Source organism: Biomphalaria glabrata, chromosome 10, assembly GCF_947242115.1.
Source record: "Biomphalaria glabrata chromosome 10, xgBioGlab47.1, whole genome shotgun sequence".
NCBI lineage: Eukaryota > Metazoa > Mollusca > Gastropoda > Planorbidae > Biomphalaria > Biomphalaria glabrata.
The window spans coordinates 10,167,840-10,185,134 of NC_074720.1; the positions used below are offsets into that span (position 1 = coordinate 10,167,840).

A 17,295-nucleotide genomic window follows, 5' to 3' on the forward strand; every position below is an offset into this window, starting at 1 on the left:
ACTGCCTTTGTCTGGCATACGTTCGTCTCCCAAACTGGATACTTGCCCTGCCCAGCGAAACTGTCGAACTATAAGCATCCCCTCTATACTGTCCTTACTGCCATTCGCAAGTACATCGCTGTTGTAGTGCGGTCTAGCCAATTCATGTCCAGGATGGAGCGCAAACAACTTTCCGTTACAGACAGATCACAATAAAACTATTTGCGACTTTTCCCCGATAAGGGGGCCACTAAAAAGGGTGTTCACAATTTAAAAGGTAGACTGCAATTCATAAATAATCGTCACTTTCCATTAGTGTTTTAACAATGTCTGAAAAAACAAATATATATTAATTAAAATAAATAAAAATAATTTGTGGTAATTAAGTAATTTTGTTTTCTAAAGAAAAGGAGAAACTATTCCTGCAGTATTGTTATATATGTTAGTTGTTTTTTTTTTCGGTTAGTCCCCTTAGATAAGATTTGTTGCCTTTTTTTTTTAAAGATTTGTTTCATTTTTGTCTATATATATATAATCTAGCTACCACAACAAGTTGACCTTCACATGCGTTTATTTTTTTTTTTCTAACCAAACCCAAATGTACTAAAGAAAAGGTTTATAAACTAGATTTTAATAAATGCCATATTTTACAAAGACAGTCCACTCAGAATGAATAAAAATGTGCATCCAAAGTTCAAGGTCTGAAATTGAAATGATTATGATAATGTGAAGGTCAAGTAGTTAGCGAGTGATCAGGCGACAGACACTTAGAAAGATGAGACCGCAGGTTTGTTGTTTGTCAGTGATAGTTAGAGAGCATTTGAAAGTGTGTGTGATTTAGTAATAGCCAAGAGAGATATGTTTAACACTGAAGGTATTTGATTGTTGATTGGTTAATTACATTATATTCTAACATTATATTATATTCTAACATTTGTAGAAACTATATAAATATTAAGATTATATTATCATACGATATCGTATCTATTTTTTTAAATTGGTATAATAATGCCCTGGCTAAGATCTTGTGTGTTGTGTAAATCCAACAATACTAGTCTAAAGTAGCCAAGGGAGATTACAATTAACAAAGATATACTTAATCAAGACTTCTGAAGACTTTGACTGATGACGCCACTGCGTAATCTTGCTATTCATGTGCTAGACAGCAATGATCTAGATTTCTAGAATTTAGATGATGTTGCACAGATAGCAAGACTTGATGGGATATGAATTGAGAATAGTCACTTGTGCATTATCTTATCTATAAACAACGGTATAAGTCATTAAAATAATCTTAACGATTTTTTGTGTGTGTTAAGTTTCCTGAAATATAGGCCCACTGTAGTGACCTAGTTTAGTTTAGAGATGATGTCAGTGTTGTTTTTTTAAAAACAAATATATTGTACATTGTTTTTAGCGACGGTACAAGTAGTGACGTAGTCAGACGAATGCGGATACATGGAGAACAAGATGGCTAGAGCTTAGAGAAGGAAGAATAGTGATAGAGACAAGATGAGCCTCCCATCTGTAAATAAATACATCAGTTGAAGTCTTCAGAAGTCTTGATTACGTATATCTTTGTTAATTGTAATCTCCCTTGGCTAGTTTAGACTAGTTAAGTGAAGTATTGTTGGATTTACACAACACACAAGACCCTAGCTAGGGCATTATTATACCAATAAAAAAAATACACTTAATATATTTAATTATCACATTTTCTAATTTTTTATGTCGAATTCAAAATGCAGGGGTCCCTTAAAAGGTCCATATGTCGACTGAAGGGGAAAACCCATTTTCATACTCGACTTATATTTTCGTGGCAAAATTTAAAAAAAATGTGATGGGAACATTCTCCAAGTTTGACATCGATCTGAAGTCAATCAGGTAGATCAGTAATAACCTAAACTAAGGCCCGCAGGCCGTAGGGTCATATCCAGCTAGTCTTTTATAAAATCACATTGTACTGAGTTACTATTAAGAGTGGAGGCGTGGTGGCTGAGTGGTAGAGCGCTTGACTCCCGAACCGAAGGTCCCGGTTTCGAATCCCGGTGAAGACTGGGATTTTCATTTCGGGATCTTTGGGCGCCTCTGAGTCCACCCAGCTCTAAATGGGTACCTGACATTAGTTGGGAAAAAATAAAGGCGGTTGGTCGTTGTGCTGGTCACATGACACCCTCGTTAACCGTAGGACACAGAAACAGATGAACTTTACATCATCTGCCCTATAGACCACAAGGTTGAAAGGGAAACTTTACATTTTACTATATCTCTATCTATCTATCTATCTATCTATCTATCTATCTATCTATCTATCTATCTATCTATCTATCCGTCTATCTATATAAATACATTTTTTCACTTTTGAAAACAAAAGCAAAAATAATTAAACTTTAAATAAATAATTTAAAAAAATACATGAAAATGATCTCCGTTAGTAATATGGTCTCCGTGTTGTTTTAAGCGGCCGCCAAAAAGGGAAAAAAAACGCTATTATTTTTGTGTGGAATGTCTGTCCGTCTGTCCCGTTTAGATCTCGTAAACAAGAAGAGAAAATGAAAATCGGACATCATAATATTTTAGATTATTCAAAGTTCTAATGCAACGGCTACTTTTTTCTTTTCCGAAAGTGAACCATCTAATTTTTTAAATTATCTAAGCAAGCAGATTTTTCAAAAAAAAAATACATTACTTTTAAATGAAAAAAGTTCAGGGGAGGTATGTCCTTTAAAAAGGTCACAGACTTCTTCATTAATAAATCAAGCTTCATTCATAGATTCGCGCATTGGTACAAACAAATTTGCATCTAAGGTCACAATTAAAAAAGTATCAATGGATCATTATACAATATATTTTCCATTTATTAACTAACTCATTGGATATAATCGAATTTTGAAACGAACTTCGTTTTAGTCATAACTTTAAAAAATAACCAACTACTTTTATAGCGCGCAGTTTTGACATATTCACACCAGAGGGGCCTACACTTGACAGTCTAAATAAGACGAGTACAAGTTCTAGTCTAGATATAGACTATATCAAGATTCTATATCTATTTCAGATCTAGATCTAGACTAAGATCTAATTTTAGACCTAGACTTAGATCTTGAATCTATATTTAGATCTAGAACTAGGTCTTGATCTAGCTAGATCTAGGTCTAGTTTGTATGACAAATGACAACGGAGGTAGGCCTATTAATTTTTATTTGCGAGGGGGAAGTCTTGTTAAGTTATTTGCACACAATTGTAGCTAGCTCTCAACACTCTACCTAAAGTATTCTAGGTCAAGAATTATTTTTTTTCGTGATGCCAATTAGCTAATTTTGTAAGAAGAATAAATCTTTTTTCGTTCCTCTTAATTATTGTAACATGTTATTAATTTTGAATGTATGGATAAGGTTAATAATTATTGTAAAAAAATATAATATACGCTAAATGAATATATGGAGATGTTGTGGCTGAGGGGTAAAGCACTTGGAACCGGAAGTCCCGTGTTCGAATCCTAGTGAAGACTCACGGTGGACCACTTCGGAGGCCGATTTTGAGTTTGTGTTTCCACGCAAACTGTCTTTGTAACTTTGTTTTCTTTAAGAATAAGAGATTGCCCCTTTACAAAACAATTAGAGCAATTATATATTCATTAGTTAGGCAAGGTTCACATCTAACTTCATATTCACTTTCACCTATCTATTAGTCTGTGGACCGCTGGGGCACCACCCACACAAGATTTTTTCTCCATTCTTCTCTGTCATTTGTCTTTGATGGGATTTCATCCTGATGCTCTTTCTGAAAATATTGAAACCTGCTTTTTTGCCTGCCTGGGTGGACCACTTCGGGGGCCGATTTTGAGTTTGTGCCTCCACAGAAACTGTCTTTGTAACCATTTTATTTTTACTAATAATAGTGAATAGTTGTTAAAAGGTTTTATTTTTCTGCAAAAAAACTGCTTGCATATTTAATTTTAAACATTAAATGATTCACTTTCAGAAATGAAAAAAAAACTATTTTTTTTTTTTTTTGCATTCTTTGAAAGTTCTAAAATATTATAATGTCGGAATTTCAATATCTTTTCTTGTTTCTGTGTTCAGACAGCACAAAACAAATAGCGGCTATCCCCTTTCGGGGGCCGTTAAATATATTTTTCACGCTTAAAAAAAAACACGATTACTCTCGTACATCACGGACGGCTGCCGGGGTTACGAAGAAAAGTAAATAGTTTGAATAGGGCATATCTTAATTATTATAAATGAAGCAAGTCTACAATTTATATGATTTATTGAAAGTAAATGTCCCACTAAAAAGTCTTTTATAAAACAAATATTTGTAATTCTGTGAAGGTCGGATTCAAAGAAGTTTCTGGTTTCTGCACAGAAAAGTAAATTTATTAAGTTTATTTTCTGGCAGTACACCATTGAACGGTCGGATTGATAAAGTAAATATAGAGCAAACCAGATAAAGACCTACAAACCAGTCAGTTCATTTTATACGTTTAAAACTTTATGTTAATTCTACTTTTATAGATCTATTATTGAGTTTTAATTAGAAAGTTTATTATTGTTTGATATGTATACTGTGTTTAAAACTTTTATCATTTCCGCTAAGTATAAAATTATTTTAATTTTAAAAGAGAAACTATATTCATTTTGTATATAAACGTGTATCAGTGGACAACAATTCAGTATATATAGACATTTTGAACTATATAGAAAGGGCTAAGACAGAAACACATAAACTATTCATTTTGAAAATTAGTTTGGGATAATTGCATTTATATGGGGGCACAAAGTCAGGGCGGTGCTGCGATTGGCTTCCGAAACGAGGGTTCCTAGCTCGAATCCTGGTGAAGACTGGGATTCCTATACCTGACATTAGTTGGGGAAAAGCAAAGGCGTTGGTCGTTGTGCTGGCCACATGATACCATCATTAGCCCTGGGCCATATAAACAGATAACCTTGACATCATCTGCCCCATAGATCACAAGGGGAACTTTACTTTCATTTTTTTTCTTACATATAAAATATATAAAAGTTGTATTATCTACAAATTAAATGTAAAACGCTGGGCCTTTGCTGATCCTTCCTCAAAACCCCCCCTGCTCCACACCTAGGCTGTCACGATACTTTCATTTTCATTGGGAAACCTTGGGAATGGGAGTGACTAAGGTATTTGGAAACGCTAAAATCACTTTCGCTCCCTGCCTTTATATTTTCTATTTACATATGATTGTATTTCCCATTAATGACCTCTTTCACCCAATTTTTGTTTTTAAAAAGTAAACAGAGGCGTAGCTATGGTGGGGGAGGGAGGGGGAGAATTTGAAAATACCCCGGACCCCAACTTGAGGGGGCTCAAATGAATGCTTTTTTACATTAAATATTAAATATTATGCAAAAATGCAGGGGCCCGTAAAAAGGTAAAGCCTCCCATCCTTCGGGCCCTAAAATGATGGCGAATTCCTAGCTACGCCACTGGAAGTAAAGATATTAAAGTTTATAATATTTCTAGTACATACTCGGGAGTACAATTTAATAAATTCGAATTACTTGCGAATTGCGAGTTGTTTCTTATATTATCTGATAAATGACAGTCGCTCCTTCAAAGAAGATTACGCTTTTCGTTTATTTCATATGTTTCCCTATCTGTGCATGTGGAAACTTAAACTCTGAAGTCATTAGTTTTCCTGGCTGATTCCATGATCTAATGGTACTACGGACGAAAGATAGATAAGATAAGATAATTTTTATTGATCCAATCAAATGGAAATTCAGTTTGACTACAATTGACAACCTCAGCGTAACTACTGTAACAATAACAATATAGATGCAAATACGAACATTTACACACGAAACACATACACACACACAACCAGCGCCTTATGAATTAGACTTCTATGTACTTCTCGATGACGACAGATGATCTTGTAACACTCTGACCGACAGTGGGATGAAGGAGTTTAAAATCTTTCTGTTTTAGTTTTAATGAAAAGGAGACGACCACTTCGTTCAGATCTTAATTAATAGTGGTTTAATGGGTAAACGCTATCTTTAAGAATCGTGAGTGTTTTGGAAAGGCACGTGGACGAATTTCTATGCTCTTTAAGTATGTGTGTATGTGTTTTTAATGACGTTTCTTATGGTATGTAGTGTTAGGGGTGTTCCTTTATATTTGTTCGACACCCGACTCGAGCAGAATTGTGTTTACTGAGGACTAAAGGCAGCACGGAAAACCTTCTCCCAGATACCTCCCTTCCCCCCCCCCCGCCCAACTGGTCCACAAATGAGATTGGACCATATTTCTCTGAGCATGCTATAAGCGTGAAAGTAGCGCTATATAAAAGCTATAATTATTATTATTTATTATGCTATTTTTTATAAGAAATAGTTTAGTATTTTATAATTTATTAATTTATTTCTACTTTTTTTTTTATAAAGCTTATATTAACTCTGTCCGTCTGGCCAAAGGTTTCTAGACGTTATTTCTCCGATACCCAATCTCGGATCAAGGTGAAAATTTGCACAGTTATTCCTCTTAGCTGACAACACAAAATCAATAAAAAAAAAATAAACAAATCGTAATAAATTATTGTGCTTGGTATCTTAAACAAGGGAAAGAAATAGTATTTGACTTAAGTGGTGGTATAAGCTGCATCACTCCCCTTTATATAAGGCTGTCTCTGAAGCTTAACGAGCACAAACATGATATAAAACAATAGATAAATCTTAAATGTTCATAGACTCTTCGCTAGTAGAGTGGTTTCCGCGTTGGCTTGAGAAGCCTGAGAAGGCCTTAGCCAACAAGTTCGAATTCAGGCTGTTCCTTTTTTTTTAAATACATTTTTGTAGTATTCTTTACTGAGGAACAAAATATAACAAGCAAACTTTAAAAAAAAATATTTAAAAACAAAGCTTGTATGATGGGAAGCACCGCGAACTGTTGTATCTCTCACAACTGCGATGCTTATATCCCTTTTTTATATAAAAAAGTTAGTTAATGAAAACTGATCTATTAACAGATCTATTAACTATTTTTTTTATCCATGTGTTGTCTTCGACTATGAATATTTGTGCAAAATTTCAACTTGATTCAGGAATGGGAAGTGGGAGAAATAATGTGTAAAAGAATCCTCCTAGACAGACAGACAGACCGAGTGACTTAATTTAAGTTTTGTATAAAGTACTGGACACGACAACTACCAGCGTCCAAGCACAGAAAAAACGCGAATCTTCATATTTTAGTGTCCTTATGCAACGTGTCACTATCGATGGCCGCGATTTCACGCCCTGTGTTTGCTTTCATTTTATGGCGCCCTGAAATGACGTGGACAGAATCGATCATTTATAATTAAGGAATATTAAACTTGTCGCATGATTACACATGCATCCGTGCAGGGTGATTTGTTTCTTTTTTTTTTTGTATAGTTTTCCACCCGAGTAAGACCACGCCTGCATTATGTTTACTGTTACATTTTGTTATACACAAGTACGGTAAAACTCCATTACAGTGCATCTCCAGAACGTTTGAGTGAGAGAAGTACACTCGGGTTAGAAAGGGGCGTGAAATCGCTCTAAGATAATTATATCCTGATCCACACAATAAAAACGAGGGAATATTTAAAATACTTATTTTAAAAAGGTAATATAGGGAAGAGAATTGCACAAATACTGTAGTTCTATAATATTATCTCTCTTTTTCTATATATAAAAAAACACATTAATTATCACTTATTAAATAAATAATTGGTTTAATTTTTTTAAAAATTGTTTTATGAATTTGTCTTTGATAGAATTATAGTTTTAAACATTATTTCTGAAAATATTGAAACCTGCCTTTTTACCTGCCTGGGTGGACCACTTCAGGGGCCGATTTTGAGTTTGTGTTGTCCTTGTAACCTTGTTTTTATTGTTTTATGAATAGTCTTTGACACTGAATAATTCACTTAGGTATCAGCTTGATGCTACAACGGAAAGTGGCAGAAATAGCGTGTACAGCTTTTGTATCAGCATATAGATTAGAATATGTTATGTTTTGTTATAGTATGTTATGTTATGTTATGGTATGTTATGTTATGTTAAGGTATGTTATGTTATGGTATGTTATGTTATGTTATGTTATGGTATGGTATGGTATGGTATGGTATGGTATGGTATGGTATGGTATGGTATGGTATGGTATGTTGTGTTATGTTATGTTATGTTATGTTGTGTTATGGTATGTTATGTTATGTTATGGTATGTTATGGTATGTTTTGGTATGTTATGGTATGTTATGTTATGGTATGTTGTGTTATGGTATGTTATGGCATGGTATGGTATGTTGTGTTATGTTATGTTATGTTTTGTTATGGTATGTTATGTTATATTATGTTTTGCTATGGTATGTTAAGGTATGTTATGCTATGTTATGTTATGTTGTGTTATGTCTAGTAAGGGAATAAACATGAGCATACAGCGGAACAGAAAACTACGTGTTTCAACATTGCATGATGTAGCGACAGAGGAAGTGCGAGCTTGACATTACTTGCGTGCTACCAACCTTTTGTTTCTGTAGTAGCTATTAGCAACATAGTCAGGGGTCACAAGTAAGCAGATATGTGTGTAAAGTATTTTGTTTCAATACCGTGTAGCTGGACCTTGTACTTGCTAACAGAAGTTACTGAAATGTCAGGATACCAAATCACAGACATACATTTTAGTGTATACAGAGACCCCACTGCCGAGGATAGACAAAGAAGGCTGGGAGAGGACATAAATCGACCACCGGCGGACAAGGGCTAAGTATTAGCCTGATGTGGATGTAGGTCGAATCTGGAACTGCGTAGCCAAGTGAAATACTGCACTCCTCGTTAGTATTCGGACTAGACGACAAGCTTTATTATCCTTAATACTATATATATATACAATATACATAGGATAAAATATATCGTCAAGTTAAAGAATAAGTTGAAACAATAGTACGCCTATAATCCTCAATCACATATAACAAATGGATAAATATTAAATAGACATTAACTGCAACTTATCACAAAACTATTAACTTGAAATCACATTAACTACCAAAATTAGATATTCACCATGACTCTCTCTCTTTCTCTCTCTCTCTCTCTCTCTCTCTCTCTCTCTAAGATTTCTCTAACTCAGGGGTGGGCAACCTTTTTGTATCGAGGGCCGCATTTTAAATAATTTGGGAATGGCGGGCCGCATATGTATATACAACTTAGAAAGATACTCTAGCTAACTGTGTAGAATGTCTTTAAATTCATATTTACACTGTATTATATTCACGTTTCTTTTTTTCCCACACTCCACGTTAAGGAATTACTACAAGAGTTAGCAATTTTTAAATCAATTTTACGATTTTTAAAAAAAATTTTTGTCTTTTTATATTACAATATCCCCTCAAGTATACAGTTGTATTAATGTGCAGTATTCTACTTTTTACACTCGTGCATATTGTTCCAGAACTGTGGAACTAGCTTACTAGTTGTTACCCTTGTGACTGCTGTCAAATTACAGTCAGTCAAAATCGATCAGTAAATATTGTTATGACTCTACATTGCACGTTGTCATTAGGTGTGAGACTGCGCACCATGAGACACAGGACAGAGACAGGAAATAAGTGTGGAAGTCAAAAGATGGCTGATGTAAACAAGTGTTGTTATTATTCGAATGTGTAATTGTTATCCGACTATTAGTCTATTATTAAATTGCTGTTTTTACCTATCACTTTCGTTGAGGTTCTTTGGGCTCGCTGTAGGCAGAGTTACAGCAATTGGTATCAGAAGTGGGATTCTCAACGAAAGTGGGAACAAGGTCTTTATACACGACCGTTACAACATTTTTTTCTCGGATAACCCAACGTAAGTTTTGGTAGGCCAACGTGAGAAAGATACGGGATGGCGTCAACGAAAACACTTGGTCAGCTTTCATTGATAGAACTTAGACGAGAACTCAGATGCAGAGAGCTGAAGGTAAGCGGCAACAAAGAGGCGCTCATGGAGCGTCTGAAGCAAAGCATCATAGATGATGAACAGGATCCGGACACCTATTTATTTGAATAGAACCCGATACGGCGGAGATTTGGAAATCGATGAAAGAGCAAATAAAGGAAGACCTGAAATTGGTGAAGGATGAACTTAAAAATGAATTAGGTTATAAACTTAGCTCTATAGAATCCGTTGTGTTTGGATTGAAAAAGGATATGGACGATTACAAACAACAATTAAGAGATGAGGTAACTGAGCTCCGGTCGCGGATGGTAGAGGATGTCGATTCGCAAATTCAAGTATTACGAAATGAAATGAAGGCGGAGCTAGAGAAAAAACAAGATGCGGGGGCCACGGTGACTGAAATGACGGGGAAGACTAAACCGCCGGTGTTTGACGGCTCTGTTTCTTGGTCGGTGTACCGATTGCAGTTTGAAGCGGCGGCCAAAGTCAACAGATGGAACACTAAGGCAGAGAAAGCAACTGGTCTGGTGTTGGCACTCAGAGGCAAGGCAGCCGAATTGTTACAGACAATGAAGGACCAGACGGACTTCGATGCTATGGTCAATACAATGGAACTGCGATACGGCGACGAGCATTTACAGGAAGTGTTTAGAATACAATTAAAAAGCCGACTGCAGAAATGTGGAGAGACACTACAGGAATTAGCGGCAGACATTGAGCGTCTTGCCCGTTTGGTTTACCCATTGGCAACACCAGAATTTTTGGATGTTATTGTTACAGATGCCTTCATAGATGGAGTGCGAGATGCAGAACTTAAAAAAGCCATCCGAATCAGCGGAAAACGGAAAGTAAGCGAAGCCTATGCTCTGTCCTATGAGGCGGCAAGAGATTCAGCGAGGGCCACGCAGCACAGCCGGACGATAGATGCTCGGGAGGAGGATCCTACACAGCTGGTACGAAAACTGGTAGGGGAGGCTATAGACGAAAGACGACCCCAGGAGGAGGATCTTGCACGGCTGGTCAGAAGGGTGGTGGACGAGACTAGAGACGAACGGCGACCCTATTTCAGACAAAATAGAACACTTCTTCGCTGCTGGAACTGCAACACCCCTGGTCATATGCAAAGGGATTGTACCAGAGGGTTTCGGGGTCGTGGACGCCAATCACAAGAAAGACAGAACGGCAACCGGGAAAACTAATGTCTGCCGGTTTCACGGAGCGGAGACAGGCAGCGCGGTATAAAGAGGCTCCAAAAATGGTTATTTCTGTCACTGTGTTGGGAAGAAACAGAATTTAAAGGTACAAGGAAAGATCGGCCACGGGTGTTGTGCTTTTCTTTTGGACACCGGGGCATCTCGGTCGATAATTAGACCCGATTATATTGGAGATCAGGAAATAACAGAAGCAAACAGTTATACACTGAAAACAGCCAGTGGCGAACTAATACCAGTGTTGGGGCAGGTCAAACTTAACTTTGAAATTCAAACCCAACCATTCTGTCATGAGTTCCTGATCGCAAAAGTGACTGACGAGTGTATCCTCGGCTTGGATTTTATGCAAGCATTCGGGCTGTCTTTAAACATGGCTAATGGCACTGTACAATATGCTAACATGGAGATTCCACTACTTGAGGAGGATAAGGGATACGGTCAAGCGAGAAGAATTTTGTTGGTAGAAGATACGACCATACCAGCACAATCGGAATGTATATTATGGGGAAAGGTTGAAGGACATTGCAAATCCATTAGTACAAAACTCGTAGAAACAGCGAGAGGAACAGAAAATAGTCTGGCTGTAGGAAAGACGTTGGTGGTCAGTGTTATTGATAAAAAGGTCCCTGTGAGAGTCATGAATCTTTACTCGCAGGAAAATAAGTTACGAGCGGGTAGTGTCATAGCGGACTGTTACTCCGTGGATCGGATCACACAATGTCGGGACGCAGAGGGATCGACAAACACGGTAGCGAAGGAGAGCGCACAGATACACAAAATTCTTACCAAGATGGAAGAAAATCTTTCGATGGAAGAATATAACAAAGCTGAGAAATTAATTTTGGAATTTATGGACATTATGCCCTGTGACGAGGATGATTGCGGGAGGACAAACCTTGTACAACACCGTATTGATACGGGAAGTGCCAGACCCATTCGACAACCACCGCGTCGTCTACCGTTGGCAAAACAGCAAGAGGCCCTCGATATGCTCGAACGCATGAAACAACAAGGGGTCATCGAGCCATCCAACAGCCCGTGGTGTTCACCGGTTGTATTGGTTAAAAAGAAAGATGGGAGTTTGCGGTTTTGTGTTGATTACCGGGCATTAAATAATGTCATGCAGAAAGATAGTTATCCTCTTCCCCGCATTGATGACACATTGGACACTCTCGCCGGATCTCTACTCTAGACCTCAAGAGCGGATATTGGCAGATAGGGATGCATCCCATTGATAAAGAGAAAACGGCCTTTTCAGCTGGAAGTGGCTTGTGGCAATTTAAGGTGATGCCATTTGGCCTATGCAATGCACCAGCTACTTTTGAGAGATTGATGGATCAAGTTTTAAAAGGTCTTAACTGGAATACTTGCCTAGTATATCTTGATGACATTATTGTGCTCGGAAGAACATTTGATGAACATCTGAACAATTTGAGAGAAGTGTTTCAGAGGATTCGAAGTGCGGGTATGAAGCTCCACCCCAAGAAGTGTGACCTATTCAAGAGGAAAGTAAAATATTTGGGCCATGTTGTATCAAGCGAGGGTATAAGCACGGATCCGGACAAAAGTGAAGCGGTTAGGCAATGGCCTGTCCCTGGAAGTGTACAAGAACTGAAAAGTTTTCTGGGTCTTTGCACTTATTACCGACGCTTTGTTCCAGGCTTCTCTAGGATTGCAGGAGTCCTTCACCAACTGACAGAACAGAAAAAACGGTTTATATGGACAATAGAATGCCAGGAGGCGTTTGAAAAGTTAAAAGAGGCTCTCCTTTCGTCGCCGATGTTAGCATACCCACTGTCGGGTATACCATTCATTCTGGATACAGACGCAAGCGGTACGGGGATCGGTGCTGTGCTATCGCAGAGCATTGATGGAAACGAAAAGGTCGTAGCTTACTTTAGTAGAAGGTTGTCAAAGTCTGAAAGGAATTATTGTGTTACGAGACGTGAATTGTTGGCTGTAGTTGATTCAATTAAACATTTTCATAAATATCTCTATGGACAAAGGTTTAAACTGAGAACTGACCACGCAGCCTTGAAATGGCTACTATCTTTCAAGAATCCAGAGGGACAGGTGACGAGATGGGTTGAACGGTTGCAGAATTATGAATTTGAGACTGAACACAGGAAGGGACTGATTCACCAGAATGCCGATGCATTGTCTCGAAGACCATGCGAAATGCAGTGCAGGCACTGCGTGAAGGCAGAAGAAAAAGAAACTGAGTGTCGTCGTCTAGGAGTAGATGTTACCGGGTCCTGGTCAGATGAAAAAATTAGAGAGGACCAGTTGGAAGATAATGATCTGGCTCCTATTCTGCTATGGAAGGAGAATGGACAACGGCCCGAGTGGCAGCACATCTCTGAAAAAGGGGCTGCCACGAAAGCGTACTGGGCTCAATGGGAATAACCATCCTCAATGGTGTCCTAAGAAGGGTATGGGAATCAGTTGACGGCACATCGAGGCGTTTTCAGCTTATATTACCGAAAATCAGAGTGTCTGAGGTGCTGCAGGAAATTCACAATGGTACCAGTGGGTCTCATTTGGGTGTTAATAAGACCCTCGATAAGGTTCGCCAAAGATTCTACTGGTTCAGATACAGAGAGGATGTAGAGGAATGGTGCCGGGGCTGCGACATCTGTACAGCCGCAAAGGGCCCTCCACGCAAAACAAGGGGACGAATGCAACAATACATAGTTGGAGTTCCGTTTGAAAGGATTGCAATCGATGTGGCAGGGCCATTTCCTGAAACTAGACGAGGAAATAAGTAAATATTGGTAGCTATTGATTACTTCACTAAATGGCCGGAGGCGTATGCGATACCGAACCAAGAAGCAACAACGGTAGCAGAAACGCTTGTAGAGAACTGGATTAGTCGTTTTGGTGTCCCAATGGAACTACACTCCGATCAGGGCAGGAACTTTGAATCTAGAATATTTCAGGAAATGTGCCGGGTGCTTGGCATCAATAAAACTCGCACTACACCACTGCACCCGCAGTCAGACGGAATGGTAGAGCGGTTTAATCGTACCTTAGAACAATACTTGTCGAAGGTCACCGATGATCGACAAGACAACTGGGATGCATACATTCCAGTGTTCCTGATGTCCTACAGGAGTTCCATCCATTGCTCTACTTCATATACCCCTGCAAAGATGTTGTTCGGCCGGGAACTTCGGTTGCCAAGTGATCTGCTATTTGGACTTCCGAGAGACACACCAGTCACTGCTTCTGAGCATGTCAACGATCTTAGACGGCGTCTGGAGGAAACACATTCTCTGGCTCGTGGGACAATGAAGAATAACTGCGATCTAATGAAGACTCGATACGATAGACGTGCAAATGCCTCGGGGTTTCAGGAAGGCGATCTGGTATGGCTATATAACCCCCAGAGAAGAAAAGGTAGATCCCCAAAACTCCAAAGAGACTGGGAAGGTCCCTATCGTGTCGTTAAAAGGATCAACGATGTGGTCTACCGAATTCAGAAGACTCCACGGTCTAGCTTCAAGGTTGTTCACGTGGATCGGCTTCATCGTTATCATGGCGGGGCAAACTTTGTTCGAGACGAACAGTTTTAACGAGGGGGCAGTTGTATGACTCTACATTGCACGTTGTCATTAGGTGTGAGACTGCGCACCATGAGACACAGGACAGAGACAGGAAATAAGTGTGGAAGTCAAAAGATGGCTGATGTAAACAAGTGTTGTTATTATTCGAATGTGTAATTGTTATCCGACCATTAGTCTATTATTAAATTGCTGTTTTTATCTATCACTTTCGTTGAGGTTCTTTGGGCTCGCTGTAGGCAGAGTTACAGCAATATACTGTTTTAGTTTCCACAAAACAAAATAAATACTAGCTCACTGAATGAGACAATATATGTTCCAGAAATTAAAAGTCGGGATGATCGAAACTGGCCCTTGTGGAGCATCACCAGAGAATGCTGACCATGTCCTTCAATGATGCATACTAAATCAGGAGACCCGAACAAGACTCTGGCCCCAAAACCCTCCTATAGAACCAAAACTATTAGGAGAACTATCTCATCTGGAAACCACTACGCGGTTCAACTCAGATATAGAATTACTTATCTGAACCCTCCAACATGTAAAATGAGAACGAAGAAGAAGAACAGATATATGTGTACCCAAATAGTGTGAACAGCAGCAAGGTTTTTTTAAGTGTTGAAATACAGCTTCTGGCACCCATTGGACTCCCGTGGAAGTACTGACTGGAATTTCTCAGGTCATAATTTGCTTGGAGTTATGTCCTCTGAAGCTGAAACAACTTCTGCGCTAAATGGTGAGCTGATGGTATTGAAAATTGGTTCTTGATGTTTTTTATAAATACACAATTAAGGAATCTAAATAAGTGTTTCAGCTTTCAGCAAAGAAAAATGATAAAACTGGAAAGCCTTGTTTAAAAACATTTAACATCCATTTACAGTTCATATGCAAAAGATAATTTGCAATAGCATGAAATCTGTCTTACACTCATCGTTAGAAATATTGCTAACAACTAACAAATTCAGTCAATGTCCTTCAAGTAACAAAACAATTTCTTCCTTAAGATTTTATATTGTTCTCATTAGCCTTGCCCAAGATAAGTTAGCGGATACAATGGATAACTTTGTTACTAAATCGGAACTACCTGTGGTTAACACCCTTAGCTCTATAAAGTTTTATTTGAATTCTTTGTTTTCATTTTATTATTAAAAAATTTTATGTAGCTTTGTGCAAACTTTCCTGTTTAGAGTTTATGGTTGGGATATTTTTTATTTAAAAAAATAATATTTTATTAAGTCAAAGATCGAGCTCCATCAGTTGTTACACTTGCCATCTTGCTCCAAGCATACCCAACATTCAACACAGTTCTTCAAAACATTGAATAAATACTGATCAGAAATTGTCTTCAATAGAGTATATTGATATATAGTCCATAAGAATAATCTTCGTTTACTTGAATCTTTTTATAATGAGACAGTTTCAATAATTTATACAGATATTATTTTAAATATATTTGCATTTTTATATGTATATACTGTGGGCACACCAGATTTCTGTAGGTGTCGGCGGCCGCATAAAACACTCCGGCGGGCCGCATGTGGCCCGCGGGTCGTAATTTGCCCACCCCTGCTGTAACTCAATAACCTTTAATTAACTGTGACATTTCCTCTAGCTCTCCGACATTGAACTTAGCGGACCCTGACAAAACGCTATAGGGTTTGTGCAAATCGTGCGTCTGTCCGTCTGTCACACTCAGTTGTGGCTTGCAAAGCTCAGGTGCAACGACTACTTTTTGTTTTCAAAAAGCAATGCGTTTTGTTACAAGGCTTATATCAAGTTATCAATTCACTCTGCCTGTATGTCTGTCTGTCTGGTAAGATGTTTGTCCATTTATTTTTATAATTGTTTTTTTTTTTTATTTGTTAGTCTAGATATATTTAAAATTTAATTACATGTCTGATCTAAACTAATTGATGCAACAATGATTAATATAAGCTTTGTTTTTTTTTTAAAAGTATTTTTTAATACTATCTAGTATTTAAAACTTATTATGCAAGCGATTTTTAGCGGCCCCCGAAAGAGGAAAAGACGCTATTAGTTTTGTGTGAATTGTCTGTCCGTCCGTCCCGTTTAGATCTCGTAAACTAGAAAAAATAGTGTGAATCCGACGTCATAATATTTTAGTCCATTCAAAGTTAATAATAATAATAATAATAATAATCTTTATTATCCGTAAGGAAATTTGTCTTACAATTTGTGCATTACACCAAACAAAAAACATTATAACTATAAGAAACCAAAGTGTACATTCACACCAGACGCACTCATAATTTACATGTGACAAAGTTTATACCAGATTGTTCTTATTTAATGATTTGATTGCCAGGGGAACAAAAGAGTGTTTGTGTCTGTTTGTCTTTGCTATCGGTGTCTTGTATCTCTTTTGTGATGGTAAAATCACAAAATCCTGACACAAAGGGTGATTCTTTATTTCGAGGATCTTGTTAGCTTTTTTATAGATGTTTGTCTCAAACAACTGCCCAAATGGGTTTTGTTTTTTGCCAATGATTTTGCCAGCAGCATTTAGGATTCTATTAAGTTTATTTTTATTTTTAATGCTCAGATTGCCATACCAGGCAGTGATATTGAAACTTAAAAT

At 37.7% G+C, this 17,295-nt stretch overlaps 1 protein-coding gene across 5 annotated transcripts in view; it reads left to right on the forward strand.

Moving 5' to 3' along the window:
• Positions 1-759: 759 nt before the first annotated feature.
• The window catches only part of LOC106076505 (alpha-(1,3)-fucosyltransferase fut-1-like), a 32,517-nt gene continuing 15,981 nt past the window's right edge, over positions 760-17,295 (forward strand). For 4 of the 5 annotated variants that reach the window (XR_008780129.1, XR_008780128.1, XM_056043922.1 and 1 more), the window contains exon 1: positions 16,386-16,509. Coding sequence is in view for 2 of the 5 variants with exons in the window: in XM_056043922.1 (XP_055899897.1) it covers positions 16,495-16,509 (15 nt within the window). In the remaining 3 variants the exon portion in view is untranslated. Of the gene's footprint in view, positions 854-16,385; positions 16,510-17,295 lie in introns of those variants that run through there. The other variant, XM_056043919.1, reaches the window with a different exon arrangement.